Source organism: Lutra lutra, chromosome 8 (genome assembly GCF_902655055.1).
Source record: "Lutra lutra chromosome 8, mLutLut1.2, whole genome shotgun sequence".
Taxonomy (NCBI): domain Eukaryota; kingdom Metazoa; phylum Chordata; class Mammalia; order Carnivora; family Mustelidae; genus Lutra; species Lutra lutra.
In genome coordinates, this window is record NC_062285.1 from 71,633,864 (window position 1) to 71,650,751 (window position 16,888).

Sequence of the window (16,888 nt, forward strand, 5' to 3'; positions counted from 1 at the left end):
TAAAGCTGGACAAATGGATATAAACTTCAGAGAAAGGATCCAAAAGAGTGCATGTGAGGAGGACAATGTGCTGATGCTACTGGTCACTCAGCGTAGTCACCTCTGGAGAATCTCCTCTGGGAATTTCTCCTTAAATCATATTTACCTCTCTAATGTGCTGCATACTCTCAAGGGTTTTAAAGACGGGTCAGCAGCCACTCCCATGCCAAACGGTATCCATCAGATCAGACAACTGGATGAAATCAACAATAACCCCATAAATGATGAAGATGGTGACATGATGCCTGAGCCTAATGACTCAACTAATGGCAACAGCAAAAATGTGACTCTTCAGCCTGAATACATCAACAGAGAAACCTGAAAATTACACTATACTGGTTGATCAGAATAACCAAAAAGGAGGAATTGTTAAAATAAAAAGCAAACCAGTCTTGAAAATTCCCTGAGCAGACAAAACCAGTTTGGTGATACAAAGCTCAGTTGAGCTTATTTTCTAAGACTAACTTCAGCTAGACAATTACTTGTTTATACCGTTGGAAAATACAAGCAAAAACCGTTTCCCAAGGTTGATATGAGTAACCACTAACCAATTCCTTGTCACCTCGGGAAATCACCGCGGAGACTGCTTACTCTCTAAGCTGCTTTGGAACAACATACCCCTGATCCTCATTCCCGTTTTTGGCTTGAGCGCTCCCAGTTCCCCAGCTGTTCTGTGGTGGGTGCACAACAGACGTTTACTAATGACTACTTCAGGGACCCATTGGTGTTCCGTTTGCTACTTCCGAACTCGCGACAGCACCACAGTAAATACTTCACGGAGTCACAGCCCGTCATTGGGCCTGGAGCAAACACCGCTGAGGAACCACGGGCTAGAGCAGACGCCCGCCCCCCTCTCCCCAGCACCGGCCTTTAGAAAACAACACCTCCCCTATGCTCGTGCGTCCCCCGGTGGTGCTGCCCATATACAGACTCCGGTAACCTAGCTTCCTGCGTGGACAAGGCTAGAGATGGGGGCGGCGGGGGAGGGGGGGGCAGTCCGACGTGCCCCTCAAGGACCAAGTTCCATCGGAGACCCGCGAAGTCCTCGCCCGTCTCTCTCCTACCGATGTATCAGAGAACGGAAGTGACCCGCGACACACCGGCCTCACCCTCAGGAGGGAAAGGCAAAATGAGCCCTCTCCGAGCAGATTTACCCCGAACTTTTCCCCAGGGGTTAAAGGACCCCTTAACCCCACCCAGCCCAGCCGCCTCGCTCTCCGACCTCAAAGTGCCGGCCCTCCGCACCACTACTTACCGATTTCAGCCGCTCTCCCCTGAAAACTTCCCGCCACCAGCCTTTCCTTTTCCTCCAGCTGCGAGCACCCGCCCTTCCGGTTAGGTTTCCTCAACCAATAACAAGTGACACCCTTCTCTAATTGGTGAAGAGGTGCAACCACTATGTGCGTCATCGAACAAGACTACGGATGATTGGTTCACCTTGGGGGCGGGCTTAGCCAATGGGAAGCGGTCTTGGAGCTGGGGTGGGGAGGCTGCGTGTTTCCGGAAGACGTGGCGGCTCTCCCCTGGGTTGTTTCCCGGCTTCTCTTCTCCCGACTTTGCTTCACGCCCTGGGCGCCTGGAGGTCCGGTAGCCGCTGCCCTCACTGCCGCAGCCATGATCTCCTTAACAGACACCCAGAGTAAGGACTTGCCCCGGATCCTCTTACACCCGTTCCTTGAGCTCGTCTCCACCCGCCCCTCTCTCCGGGTCAATGAATGAAGCTCGGCGTTGGGGGCGGCGGCCTGCGGGACTGAGCAAGGGATGCGGGACCAGGATTGCCTTGAGGGGACGGGAGCTGGATTTGCAGTGGCCGACGTGGGAGGAGGGTCAGGGGGATCTGGGGAGGGGGAAGTCTTTGCTGAGCCTAAGGGCACAAGGGTCCCGCTGTTCTCACTCCCAGTGAGATGGGGGCTTTGTTCCTGCAGGTGGTCGCAAGAGAAAGTTTGATGCGCGGTGCCCGTGGTTCACACTTGGGAATATTTGTGTACATGACAGGCTGGGGGTCCTCTACTGGCCGGTTGTTCGGGAGGCGGTATTATAAGTGTCACCTAGTATGGGTTTGGGTCTTTTAAATACATACAAATATATATATATATATATTATATGGTTACACTTAAATATTTCGAGTATTTCGCCTTTTGCCTCCTCTGGAAACGACCTTCCAAAGATTCCTTGAAACGACTTCACTCTTCTACCACCTAATGTTTCCACAGTAGTAAAAAAGCCACCTTGTGTTCAGTGAAACGATTTATTTCCTTAATATTGTGTATTGTGCTTTGTAGCTTGTTTTATTATTTTAGCATCTCTTTCTGCCTACCACAGAGTTCTCAAGGCCTAGCTTATGTCTAAGGTTAGCGTTGTTTCTGTTTCCGTTTCTTTCGTTATAACACTCTTATTTCTACCCTTTTGTCAACCTTAATCATTTTCGTATTTACATATCTGCCCAACCGTGTGGGTCCTATCTTTTAATGATCGTGATAGTCTTTTTGTCTCACATGGCTTTATCTGCTATGATCTTTATTTCTTATTCTGCTTAACTTAGTTTAATTTTCAAGATTTTAAAAACTAAATAGTCTGTTAAAAATAGAATTTCAGGGGCGCCCGGGTGGCTCAGTGGGTTAAAGCCTCTGCCTTCGGCTCAGGTCATGATCCCAGGGTCCTGGGATCAAGCCCCCCATCGGGCTCTCTGCTCCCCGGGAGCCTGCTTCCTTCTGTTTCTCTGCCTGCCTCTCTGCCTACTTGTGATCTCTGTCTGTCAAGTAAATAAATAAAATCTTTTAAAACATAAATAAATAGAATTTCATTGTAAATGCCCTACTTCAAAGTGGAGTCTTAAGGTTTGGATGGAAGTCATGGCTGACTTGAACTTGACAGAACTTCTCAGGTCTCATATACACTACCAACCCAGTCAGGCTCTTCTCATTCCTGTGGTTGGATGGGTCTGCACTTTGGAGTGGCCAAATGCACTGGCCCAGGAAGGGTACCCATTTTGGTCTGTTGGCCTGTTCTGATCAGAAGACACATAAAGTCCCTTTCTTTCTTTCTTTCTTTTACTGTTATAATAGGAACTAGCAATTGTATGAAGGCATCTTCTTTCATTTTACCAAGTGCTTTCAATATAAACCATTACTTTTTTATAAGAGCCCTATAAGGCAGGGAGAAGTATAGCTCTTTTATAAATTAAAAGATGCTCAAAAGAAATTCATTGTATGGTCATAAGGAAAATGACAGAAAGAAAACTTGATCTCAGGTCTGCTGGCTCAGAAACCTTTGTGTCCACTGTACTCTACTACCATCTAAGAAAACTGGGTATAAACTTTATTTGAGATCTGTCTTAGAATACTATGGGTCTTTCACAGCAAAAACAGATACAACATTAGGTATTTATCTATAAAATTATGCATTGATTTTTTTGATAGATTGTGTAGGATTATTCAGAGTCTATTGTCTTTGTGATAGCATCCTATTTCTCTTGATTAAAACCCAAATTTAAAATTAGGTTGTCCAAGAAAATTAGAATTGTATACATAAATTGCTAAAACTTATTTCTAATTCTCCTAATTAGAGAAAGTACTTAATCTTTACACAGCTTATCTATCTGTGAAGTATTATTACTTCTCCTGTCTGAGTCTGATTATTACATAGATTAAAAATATGAACTATGTATCCTTTGCATAAAGATTTTCTTCTATTGAAGACTTCTTATAAGGACAAGTGCCTGATTTACATTCTTCCAAAATCCAGAACAAAGGGATTGGATTGGAATGTGGGCAGAATAGTGAGCATCCTTCATTAAATCAATGAAGAAGATGAAATTATATTTTTTGTTGCTCATTTGCCAAATGTTTTGGTAGTACAGTAGATTGGAACACAAAATGGTTAGTGAACCAAAAGCTTTTTGGATTTCAAATGGTGTTTGTGTGTGTGTGTGTTTAACTGCAGAAATTAACCATCATTCAAGTGATTTACCAAGATTATTCTGGGATTCTGATTCTGGAAGAGAGTGACCAAGCACTGAACAGAAAAAAAATCAATTCATAATTGTTTTAAGGGGTTCTGTAATAACACTCTCCCACCCCCCTCCATAAAAACACAAGATTTATTGAGGGGGACAGAGTAGGCTAGTTCCCATGCTGCCTCTAGATCTTTACTTCATTATGTCACCTTGCTTGGAATTCTACCGTGATATTCAGTTGAGTTGTTCAGCTTGGTTGATATTCAGTCCAGTTTATTATGAAATTTTCTATTTTTAAAACACATGGTAGGAAAGAAAAAGCTAATATTAAAATTTTCAACTAAGATATCAAAATGCTAACAGTCATTGCTATTGGATTAAGCATCTTTCCTTGTAAAATTTCCACGAAAAGGTGTTTTTTTTTTCATTTTAGATAAATTGTATTAAACTGCTTTTAGCAAATTGTTCTTTTAAGAAAAACGTTCTCATAAATAGACAAAAGGAATGCAGGTTTGATAATTGCACCAGAGAAAAATAAATTTATTTTACTGGGTATGATTCTGGTGGTGAGCAGGGAACTCTGTGTAGGGCTTTGCTTATGAATGCATAGATAGGGAAAATGGGAATTTGGGAGATGAGAAAGGGCACAGTGAGTCCACTTAGAGACTTTTGGCCCCCTTAGGCCAGGAAATACTTGGCAACAACATGCCAGTGTGAGTTCTGGCAAATATGTTACAGGCAACTGTCTCCTCCTGGGCTTACACTGGATGAAATAGTACAAATGTTTTGGTGCCCACGTTACAGTTGTAAGCTGTGCAGTCCAAAAACTGAGCTTGAATTCTAGCCTGACTCCCCACAACCACCACTCTTCCTGCCCAGCCGCTGTGCAGTCCCCCACCATGCATACACATACATACATTTGCTGATTTTATAAGCAAGGATAAGTTACAAATCTCTGAGTCTGTGAAATATGGGGCTGGTGCTACTTTTCACCTCACAGCTTTGTTAAAGGAATTGCAACATATTTGTATAAACATTTCAGTGAATGTGAAACCATATCCAGATACTATCTTTTTCACTCCAGTCAATTTTTAATACTTATATTAATACCTACTTAGTTGTTAGATAACAACTAATCCTATTAAACTTGAATCACCTAAGGGTGCGTCCCCCAGATGTCCAGTATGCTCCAGTGCCCTTGAGTTTCATTTAATCAAACATATTTAACCTGAAAAAAAAAAAAAATCCTGTAGGAAGCAGTATGATAGTTCAGCATAGTTCAGCATAGGGATTGAGTTCAAATCCTCAACCAGAAGTGTGACTGTGGGCAAACAAAGTTGTTTCTCCAAATCTCCAAATTCTCCAAATTTCCTCCATTTCTAAAAGGATGTAATTTCACCCACCTTGCAGTAGTATGGGAAGGATTAAGTAATATAAGGTATGTAAAGTGCCCCATCATGGATAATTCATGGCAAATCCTCAGTACATAGCAGGTGTACTTCCATATAATTTCCTGTCTGATAACAAATATCTCAAAAATTTGGGGGTGCCTGCATGGTCCAGTCCCTTAAGCATCCAACTCTTGATTTCAGCTCACGTCATGATCTCAGGGTCATGAGATTGAGCCCTTCGTCAGGCTCCCCACTCAGCACAGAGCCTGTGTGAGATTCTTTGCCTCTCCCTCTGCCCTTGCTCCCATCCAAGCTGTCTCCCTCCCTCTCTCTCTAAAATAAATAAACTCTTGAAAAAAAAAAAAACTCAAAATTTTTATGTAATCATTAGGATAATTTATGAAAAGGTAGAAATTAGTCCTATTTAAATCACTCAACTGCCAGTGACTAAATCCTAACTACTAAATAGTTATACAATGGAATTTTACTTGTTCTTTTGTCCATATTTTCTTCCAGGAAATTATGACAGCTCAACAGCTCAGCAGTCATTTTGGTCAATTCTCTTAAGGGGTTTAAGCATGAAAGCATTAGCCTCACATTTTCGTAGGATTTTGTCTGTTGAATACACTTATAATATTTATATTTATATATAAATATATATATTTATATACCAGTACCTGAATTCTTTTAGGCTAACTTTGGGGGAAAAGGTTGTCGGAATGGAAGGCAGTAGTTAACTGTAAATTGAGGAGTTCGGGGATGTAGAAAAATAAATGACAGAAGTGTTCAACTCTGTTATTTTACAAGGACATTTTACATGGCTTAAAAATTTTTTTGAGTAGCTGTGACCTAGATTTTGGCTTTCTGGAGCCAAGTCCAAAAAGTTAAGTAACAGATCAGAAATCATAAATAGTGTATTTAAAATTGGGTTTCTAAAAATATGGTGGTTTCTGCTCTGTTTCATTATTTCATGTAGATAGTATGTATCTGGGTAAAATAAGATTTGGTAAGTATTTCCTGAAAGCAAAACTAAAATGATCAAAGAGGTGACTTAGTAGCTTAGGCTTTTAGCATTAACAGAAAAGGACAACTATAATCTTGGAAAGTTAAGAATCCTCAGAATAAAAAGATAAGACCAAGAGAATGTAAAGGTAATAAAATCATTGGTTTTATATAAGGATGAACATAAACTTCAATGCTTACACTTCGATCACCGCTATATGTCCATACCTAGAAGAGATGCTGGCATCTAGGAGTTGATTCTTTGTTTTTGAATGAAAAGAATAAAACCCCAGCACATTAATATTAAGTAAAACTATTCTTTGAAACGTTTGGAGAGCTGATATTAGTACTTAGACACTAATTGTGTGAACGGATTCATGGGTTAGATAATTTATAGATGATAAAAACATATCAAGAAGTTAAAATGATGCCTAACCTCCTGAAAATTAACTTTTGAGGAGACAACGATGTGCTTCTCAAAATACTGCCCTTGTGAGAAGCAGTGTGTCATGAAGTATATTGTGCTGACCTATGATAGCATTTCTACTAGGTTAAAGAAGGTATTAATTTAAGAGGGGAAGGAGTTAACTGTAGATATTGTGCATATAAATAATAGTCCTAGAATATGAAAGGAGATAAACAGTAAAAGAAAACCCATATAGTTATGTTTGATGCCAGAGGGGTTCTTGGGAGGGAGAAAGTATATAATCAGAGGTTTAGAATCCTGATGATCTTTCTCTGTCATGCATATGTTTATGAGAAGTGCTATCTGTCATGTAAGGATTAGAGATTTCCATTTATATCTTAAATTTTGAGGTTATTTGCTGCTATTAGTTCAATCTATTATAGATCTTAATGAATGTCATAAAGTTAACCTGCAATGCTGATACCTACTTTCTTATATCAGCCAAAAGAAAAACTGAAAAATTTTCTTAGATTACAGGATCTTAACATAACTTATATTTTTCTCTGCCCTTAACTATATAACTTATATTGCAGAAATTGGAATGGGATTAACAGGATTTGGAGTGTTTTTCCTGTTCTTTGGAATGATTCTCTTTTTTGACAAAGCTCTACTGGCTATTGGAAATGTGAGTTTTTCAACATATATTTTAACTGAAGTCATAAGGAAACTTGAATTACAAATGAATTATTGCCTGCTATTAAATTTTGGGGGAAATAATTTACTGTTACTCATGTAAAGATTCCTATTGTCTTCTCTGTTTACATTGGTAATAAAAACCTGTTTCGGCCTGGGTGGCTAAATTGATTAAGCACCTGCCTTTGGCTCAGGTCATTATCTCAGGTTCCTGGAATGGAGCCCACATCAGGGGCTCTCTGCTCAGTGGGAAGTGTGCTTTTCCCTCTCACTCTGCCTGTTCCTCCCCCTGCTTGTGCTCTCTCTCTCTCTGTCATATAAATAAAATCTGTAAAAACAAAACAAACAAACAAAACCTGTTTAAATAAAAGGTAAACACTTAAAGAGGTTTTTTTTTTTCCATTTATTTTTTTATAAACATATAATGTATTATTAGCCCCAGGGGTACAGGAACCCTCCCCAATGTCCATAAGCCCACCACCCTCTCCCTACCTCCCTCCCCCTGGCAACCCTCGTTTTGTTTTGTGAGATTAAGAGTCTCTCATGGTTTGTCTCCCTCCCTTCCTACTCCCCAAACCCCCCACATTGCATCTCCACTTTCTCATATCAGGGAGATCATATGATAGTTGTCTTTCTCCAATTGACTTATTTCGCTAAGCATAATACCCTCTAGTTCCATCCACGTCGTCGCAAATGGCAAGATTTCATCTTTAAAGAGGTTTTTGAATGACTACCCTGTTGAGTGTTTGATATGTAATATACAATAGATTAAATCAAGGCTGCCTTTAGATAAGAGTTCAGAGTAGATGACTTGGTAGCCCCTGTGTCTTGGTAAATTTATTAATATGTCTAACTTAAAACATACGACTTGAAACATTTGGCTCGGTAACATAAAATAAACAGATTTTTAAAAACCATTTAAACCTCTTAATATATCTGTATATTAAGAGTCGATTTGCTGAGAAAAGTATGTTTATTGTTTATTTGGAATATGTACTTTGTTGTCCATGTGTGAAGGTTGTGCAGGAGTTCTAGAAATAAATCATAACCCTTTTAAGAAGACAACAAAGTTACTGAATAGTGTTAAATATCTTCAAAGTATACATTATCATAGAGCTTTTAATTGGAAATTAGGAAATATAAGGTTAACAAAACTATTCCAAATTGATGTTTTAGTTAATAATATAAGGGCCATTGCTCTCTGAGAACATGAAGCTTAACTGTTTAGAATATGAAGCTTAACTGTTTAGGCTCAAACATTAAAGATAGTTACAAAGGCAAGTATTAGGATTAAAACCTGGGGAAAAAGCAGGCTTTTAAATAGATGACCATCTTTGCTCACTATCTGAAAACATACAAAATATGTGTATATTTGAGAACATACAGCTTTATTTTTATTTCTGCTGCCACCATAGATTCTGAGATAAGTAAGACTAAAATCTTCTTCCTGGCTTTGCGTGGTTTCCTCTATCAGCTTGGCCATGTCAGTATTTCTCCCATCCATAGGAACTCCTGTAGCCCGTGGTGAAGTGTATTTCCAGGTGACATGTTTATGGGCTGCCTTCCTCTTTCGCTCTGCCACTCCTCAGCTTAACTAAAGCCCTCTCCATCTCGCTTACCTGGGAAAACACTGCATATGCACCTGCCTTTTGGTAACATCTGATCTTTCTTTGATACTCTTTTTCTCCATTTAATCAAGATAGAAGAGGACTGAGAAGAGTGGAATCCAACTCCAGCTTTCCTGTGCTTAGCCCACTCCTTGATTCTGCCTCTTGGCGTGCATCATAGTTCCCTTCAGCCAGTTGCCCCCACTGAGAGCCAGATGTGCTGCTTTTAATTATATTTAGCTTTGAACTTGCTTTTCAAATTTATGCAGTGTGTTTGACTACTTTTTCTATCTTGCATCTTCTTTCTCTTCTAGGTTTTATTTGTAGCTGGCTTGGCTTTTGTCATTGGTTTAGAAAGAACATTCAGATTCTTCTTCCAAAAACATAAAATGAAAGCTACAGGATTTTTCCTGGGTGGAGTATTTGTAGTCCTTATTGGTTGGCCTTTGATAGGCATGATCTTTGAAATCTATGGATTCTTTCTCTTGTTCAGGTAAGGCAATTATTTTATTTTACTTTTTCTCTTTCAATAAACTAGTATGCCAGATAATTAATTATTACAAAAACCTAGACATTTGCATCAGCATGAGTACAAAGACCATAATTTTCTCAAATGGATTTTTTTTTACATTGAATCTTTTATTGAATCTCTTATTAGATAATTCAGTCAACTATAAAAATGTTTATTAAATGTAGATGATTGCCAGTAGGGTTACTGTCTTGTATTTTCAACATGATAAAATTGGCTTTTATTGGGAATTTAAAGCATTATCTTTCTATTGAAGGCACTTTGCATTTAAGGCACTTTGTTATTTTTAGCAACGAAACACTGATACATACATACATACATGAATTTTAATTCATAGAACCTGATACTGCATAGTTACTGCCACTGGATGACAATTCTTTTAGTACATACACACATTAGAAAATTTTGTACCAGACACAGTATGGTAGATTTTGATCAGTGTTTTACAAATGCTAGTTACTAAGTGAATAAACAACAGTATTCTATGTGAGAAAATACCTTTTAAATAAGGTTGGTTCAATTATTTATTCAAGACACGTATATCCTTTGTCTTCTATCTGCCAAATACTGTGTCATTCACAGGAGACATAAAACCAAAGTAAGTATCAGATCTGCTTTAGAGAATGTCTCATTTCTGATAATGGGAAATAGACTATAAAGAGACCAGCAGGGTATAGTAGTAATGAGTTATAGATGTATAAGCACAATACTGTAGAAGTATAATAAAGAGATGAAATCCGGGGAGAGGTAAGAAACATTACCACTAAAGGTAACATTTGAAATTTGAAATCTCCAGAACGTTCAAAAGTTTAACTAGATCTTTTCTTTTTACTTGGTTAGCAGTTGATTTTGGTAATAAGAATCTGTAAGTTCTGAGAACCATTTTTTCCTTCTTCCTAGGGGCTTTTTTCCTGTGGTCATTGGCTTTATTAGAAGAGTGCCAGTCCTTGGATCCCTCTTGAATTTACCTGGAATTAGATCAGTAAGTTATCATGTATTAGAAATAAAATTTTTAAACCATCAAAATAATACTCTTTGATGCTCCTCAAGGAATACAATAATCAATACCTGAATGATAAGTTTTTTATTATAATATAAATTGTTACATCACCGTAGATCATGGTTACCATGAATACCAGAGAAAAGAATCATTGCTAACTGTAAGAAACCTGAAATTTTGTTTCACTATATCCATTTTTAATATTCTTGATTTTTTTAAAATGTAACTCAGACTGATATGCTATGCTACCTTTCTCTTTGAGAGTTCAAGGTACTTTACAATTAACTTTTATATGATTTCTAATCTTAGAAGTCATTATGTAAAAAGGACGTCATTATTTCTTTGTTCTTTTTTTTTTTTTTAAGATGTTATTTATTTATTTGACAGACAGAGATCACAAGTAGGCAGAGAGGCAGGCAGAGAGAGAGAGAGAGAGGGAAACAGGCTCCCTGCTCAGCAGAGAGCCCGATGCCGGGCTCGATCCTAGGACCCTGAAATCATGACCTGAGCTGATGGCAGAGGCTTAACCCTCTGAACCACCCAGGCACCCCAGGATGTCATTATTTCAAATAAGATTTTCTTTCTTATACTGTATCACCGAATAGCGTGCATTAAGACAATTAAATCAATCACAATTATACTGGAAGTTAGATGATAAAATTCTGTTTCCAGCTCTCTCCACAGTTTGAATGATCTCACAAATCTGTTCCTTCAAAATGGGCCATCAACTTCTAAAGTTGTTTACAGACGTCTGTAGATGTTTGTAGAGAGATAATCTGTAGCATTAACTGGTTTCTCAGAGAGCTAAAGGATGTCTTACCCACTGAAGAATGGGTTTTGCTGTAAGACAAAATCTCATTTCCAACCTCAAGTCAATTTTACAGTCAGAATCTTATAACCTAGACAACCTAGATATTTGAAGTTACCTTTGGGGAGAGAATGTTGTGCTTTCTCTCCTCCTAAATTTGCTTTAAAATCCTAATGAATCCATGGTACTTTCAAAGCAACTTTTAGTTTTGATGTGCCAATCACCTATTTATAATGATATAAAATGTTGGAATTTGGGCTGATAGGGGGTTATGTCCAGATCTCATTTACATTAATCTCCAAACTCATACTGTAGTCAATGTTGTTTTTACTTATGAATTTTACTTATGAATTTCTACAATGGCTTTTGAATTTACCGAAACTTCTAGTTATACAGTTGTAAACATTATTCACATCCTTAATTTAAGGATTCTTCAGTATCTGCGTAAATGGACAGCCAGTACTATAAATTATGTTTCCTATTATTATTACTTCATTATAATAAATGGTTCAGTAAAAATGTGAATAGTGAAATGAAAGGAAGGGCTAAATGATTGCTAGATTTTGATAGTATTATGACCACTTGGGTTACATAACTTTTAATATGTCTCCACTAATTATTTTGTTTTAATATTTGCATCACCATCTGGAATGCTGAAGAAGGCCCAGTTGCTTTACATTTGGGGTGGAGTAGCCAAAGTAAATAACCACTTACATTAACGTGTGTTAAAATTTACATTCAGTAACTATAAATTTATGCTTGCCTCATTACATCTATTTTTAATGTCATTGCCACTTTCAGTCTGAAGTCCAGAACACAAATTTAAAGTATTTTTAGTCAATAGATGTTGTTAATTACTGAACTTAATGGAGTTAAATCTGTTTGTTCAAAGACTACATAGGCCCAGAAGAGATCCTCAGTAATGGTCAGTTGAAATATCTTATTGGGTTCATTAATGCATGAATGGCTGACATTTCAGCTTTTTATTTATTTTTTTTATTTTTTGTTAAGCTAGCAATGTTGACTTCATTTTATCCAATTTTTTTATTCATTGTGTTGCATTTCTCGTGTTGTACCCTTAAAGTCATATGCATAACATGTCATGCAAAAACAATCTTAGCAAAGAAAATTTTTTTATACACATTTGCGTGTCAGGAGATTGTGGTGAGTAGTACTGGATTAACCATTGTCAGTCACACCTTAAATTTCCACTAATCTTATATAGCTGGGTATTTTAATCAACATTTAAAATGTTGATACAATGTTTTTATAATGCTGTGGGCTTTCTTTTAATTACCTGTTTTTCTTCTCCTTGCAGTTTGTAGATAAAGTTGGAGAAAGCAACAATATGGTATAACAACAAGTGAATTGAAGACTCATTTAAAATATTGTATTATTTATAAAATCCTTTGAAGAATATTCAGCACAAAATTAAATTACATGAAATAGCTTGTAATGTTCTTTACAGAAGTTTAAAACGTGTAGTCTACAGAGTACCAATAGCAGTTAACAAAGAGGCCATGAGAACAGGCTTCTAATCAAGTGAGCTAAGAAGTCAGCAAGCAAACTAAAGGAGATGAATCTATGTTACAATACTTATTGAAACTCTTGAAGGCGATTTTTATTGTTTATCCACAATATGCGAAACACAGCCATCCTTGGAGAACTCTGGGGCCTGTTTCTTTTCTTCTTCTTTTGAAGGCGCAGAAGAACCCATAGGCATTTGCTTTTTAGAAATATCCACTGGAGTGGCAAAAGTATTTCCAGTTGCACTGTGTGTCTGAAAGTGATGCATGAGTTAGATTGGATTATGTCATTTAATGTATTAAAACTAAGGAAAATCCAGTTTTGATGTATTAATCACTTTTTTTTGTAAACATATGGTTAAAATAAAACATTTGTGGTACTTCTGATTCTTAATATTTTAAAGCCAGATGAAAATCTGAACTAGATATTCACTGACAGAATATGCAAAGGTCATTCTTTATAACTAACCACTCCAGAACTACTCATACTTCTTGAGAGTCTGACCTAATTATCTGTATCCTTCATTACATGTAAGCATGTAACAAAAACCATTAAGTAGTCTGTTACATACCTTTTTTCATTGAATAGTCTTTTATTTAAGATACCAAATGATGCAAGCCAAATGGATTTTTCCGTCATGGTGTAGTTTTTCTTTTTTGTGTTTTGTTGTTTTTTGTTTTTCTTTTTTACTTTTGTAGTGATTTTATCATTTTCCTTTTCATAAGTTAAATAACTATTGATAATGTTTAATATGTAACATGTTAAAAGGTTAAATTTACATTTGTTAAGAGCTTTTCATGTAAAGCTGAGTTTTCCTTTATTTTTAGCTTTTTCCTAACATCAAAATCAATATGCATGATGAATCCTTCATAAGATCACTCTTTGTCTTGAGTTCATGAAGAAAATATCTGAATTCACATGCTAAAGTTAGTTTACTATAATTAAACAGACTAGTTTCTTAAAAACATGACACTAAAAAAATGTGTTGCTTTTTTCTACCATTGATGCTTGTCTGGCAGAAAGAAACAGTGGCCATTTCTTCATTAGTTTTCTGAGGTGGCTGCTTTTCTGGTAGATGTAAGAACATGTTTCTGCAGTTATAGTACTACTTGTTTTACCACTAATGATTGCACTATTTACTTTTTTTAACAGTTGCTTAGCTTTTTAATGCACAAAATCATAACTGAAATTTGTGATTTTTATTTACAAACACATCTACAAATTATATCACAGCTTATGTTATTTTTAGTTAAATCTTGATGCACAGAGAACACCCATCCTTGCTTGTCTAAAGAAGGAAAGACTTGGTATATAGTTCAATGGTTCAGTCTTGTGGATTACTGCCTTTTGGTACTGGCATTTGACTTATGACATAATCTGTGAAACTAGATGATATTGATGAAATGAGACTCCTACCTCAATAGTTCATGGAATAATAAGAGATCTAGTGTTGTGTCTAATGTTCTTCAAAAAAGTAATATCCTCATTTGGAGAGTGTCAAATATATACATATTTTGGGGATCGACTTATACAAGTTGCCCTGTAGGACTCTTATACATATTTTTGACTGATCCATATTATTTTCAGTGGCTAGATAATTCTATCTTTTTAGAACAAGAACTGTATCTGTTAATGTAAGGAACATCTGTATTATTTAACTCCTTTGTAGACATGAATTTCTATCAAAATGTTCTTTGCACTGTAGCAGATCTCTTTTTCAAAATCTTCAGAATCGTTATTAGAAGTTGTGTAAAGGATTTGATAATCTCCCAGTCCTTAGTAAGATTGAGAGGCTAGAGCAGTTTTCAGTTTTCAAAGAGTCCACAGTTAATTTCAAATGTGAGTTTGGGGATGCTTGGCAGCATTCATTGTATATTTCTTCTCAGAACCACTGATGAGGCTCTGTTTTTAAACATACTAGTCTTCTGACAGAAAGCACTGTACATTATATGTTTCTTTCTTTCCAAAGTTAGCCTTCTGTCTTTGTGACAAAAATATACTTTGATTATTGCTATGAAGATGGAAGAAAAGGTCTAATACTACTTAGCCTTAAGTGTACCTGGCATTGTTCAAATGTATTTTCTGTAACAGAAACATACTTGCAATGTTTTTCTTTTCCCCTTATAAATTGTAATTTCTGGAATATTGCTGCTTTAAAAAGTCTCACAGTCAGATTATATGATCTAACAATTGAATATTGTAAATACACTTGTCTTACCTCTCAATAAAAGGGTACTTTTCTATTAATTGGTTGTTGTCTTAGCTCGGGCTACTCTAACAAAATTCTGTAGACTGGGCGGCTTAAACAGACACTTGTTTCTCACAGTTGTGGATGCTGGGAAGTCCAAAAAGAAGGCGAGGGTAGACTCGGTTATTGGTGAGGACCCTCTTTGTTGCTTTCAGACAACTGCCTTCTTGCTACATCTTCATATGGCAGAGAAAGCTTTAGTCTCTTTGTCTTAAAAGGACATCAATCCTGTCATGGGGCAAGGGGATTCATCTTCATAATCCTAATTGCCTCCCCAAAACCCCTCCTCCAAATACCCTCACATTGGTGGTTAGGGCTTCAATATATGAATTTGGGGAAGATACATTTTCAGTCCTTAGCCATGATCAAATGTATCTTTATAATGAAATTCAAAAAATTAATCTAGCATTGCACAGTAACTCACCTTATTTTTTTAAAAACTAGCCTTATATGCAGTTTTCCTTTTTTTTTAATAAAATGGTCATCATATTTTCCATTTCTAAATTGTTTAAATGTAATCACAAATAGAAATGGATTTCAGGTTAAAAAAAAGTGGGCAGTGAACTTAGAAATAGCGGGAAAATGTTCAAATATATTTTCTCAAAATGAAAAGAATTGGCTAAAAACATTAATAATAATAATAACATAATAAGTATTTGTGACAGACAAAACCACTTCACTGTCTTGATTATAAATTTTGGTATGGCTAAAAATCACTAGCCATGTGTACCACTTAAAGTACCCTTATAAGTATTTGTTGAATCCAGTACTTGAACTGCAGGTCTTGACTATTGCCTGGTGAGCCAGAAGTCTTAAATCTTTTTAATAGATTTCTAACTTTGTCCTCTGTGCTGAAAGTTTCCAACCTCTACCCTTCTGCTACCTGTACCCCATGGAGGAACTAGGACACAGAAGTAGGATGCCCCAAATCCAACAACTGGCACACTTCTCCACAACCTTACCTCTACTAGCTCTCTAATCAAAAGGTCACCTCTGTCATATTGCTCTTGACTCACTATAGCAGAACAGCTGGTCCATCCTTGTCCTCTCATAGAACTTTACACTTGTTTAAAGTATTTGATTACAAGAAGAGAGATTTTCGAGATTCAAAGCCTCGAGGAGGAAGACTGTAGATGCTGACCAATGAGTGGGAAGTTTTATTTTGGAGGGCAGGCCTTCTCTGTGCCCCTGAATGACAGGTAGCCCTTTGAGGAAGTGAATTCTATTTGTGAGACAGCTGGCTGGCCTATGGGGCAGACCCACCCGCCCTAGCATAGAATAAAGCAAAGTTAGGAGAATGAACCAATGACCTCATTCATATTATACCCAAATCCTCATCAAAGGAGTAATTTGGATCTTTTATTATCATAACAGCCATTATCCAGGTAATGACCTGAGATAGGAGTGTTTTCTGTGTAAACACAATAATCACTAACCTTGTAAAATACAATTTAAACAATGACCATTATTGTGTAAATGGACCTGGGCACAATTCAGTCAACTGGAAGAAATGATCCAGGCAAAATGGTCTCCATTGAATATGCCTTTTAAAAAAGGTGTATCTTAATTTGTCCTGTGCCCACTGCCTGGTCGTAATATCAGCAGAACAAAATTCAGTGGTTTTATCCGTCAGCTTCTCTTCACCCATCTCTAAGTTTGGACCTGTTTAAGTCCTGAAGTGTT

At 37.0% G+C, this 16,888-nt stretch overlaps 2 protein-coding genes across 2 annotated transcripts in view; one reads left to right on the top strand and one right to left on the bottom strand.

The window, feature by feature from the left end:
* RECQL (RecQ like helicase) overlaps positions 1-1,373 on the bottom strand; it is a 59,051-nt gene extending 57,678 nt beyond the window's left edge. Inside the window, exon 1 of the mRNA XM_047741827.1 lies at positions 1,295-1,373. The gene's annotated coding sequence lies outside the window, so the exon portion shown is untranslated. The remainder of the gene's footprint in view (positions 1-1,294) is intronic.
* On the top strand, positions 1,106-15,204 carry GOLT1B (golgi transport 1B). The gene is made up of 6 exons (XM_047741512.1): positions 1,106-1,373; positions 1,529-1,678; positions 7,387-7,478; positions 9,408-9,586; positions 10,523-10,604; positions 12,749-15,204. The coding sequence occupies exons 1-6, from the start codon at positions 1,106-1,108 to the stop codon at positions 12,785-12,787; spliced, it is 810 nt and encodes a 269-aa protein (XP_047597468.1). The 3' UTR covers positions 12,788-15,204.
* Positions 15,205-16,888: the final 1,684 nt, after the last annotated feature.

Bases quoted from the DNA above. Each gene is read 5' to 3' on its own strand.
- GOLT1B (XM_047741512.1), top strand. From the start codon at position 1,106: ATGTATCAGAGAACGGAAGTGACCCGCGACACACCGGCCTCACCCTCA. The intron at 9,587-10,522 runs GTAAGGCAATTA...CCTTCTTCCTAG, and splicing joins GGATTCTTTCTCTTGTTCAG to GGGCTTTTTTCCTGTGGTCA. The intron at 10,605-12,748 runs GTAAGTTATCAT...TTCTCCTTGCAG, and splicing joins ATTTACCTGGAATTAGATCA to TTTGTAGATAAAGTTGGAGA.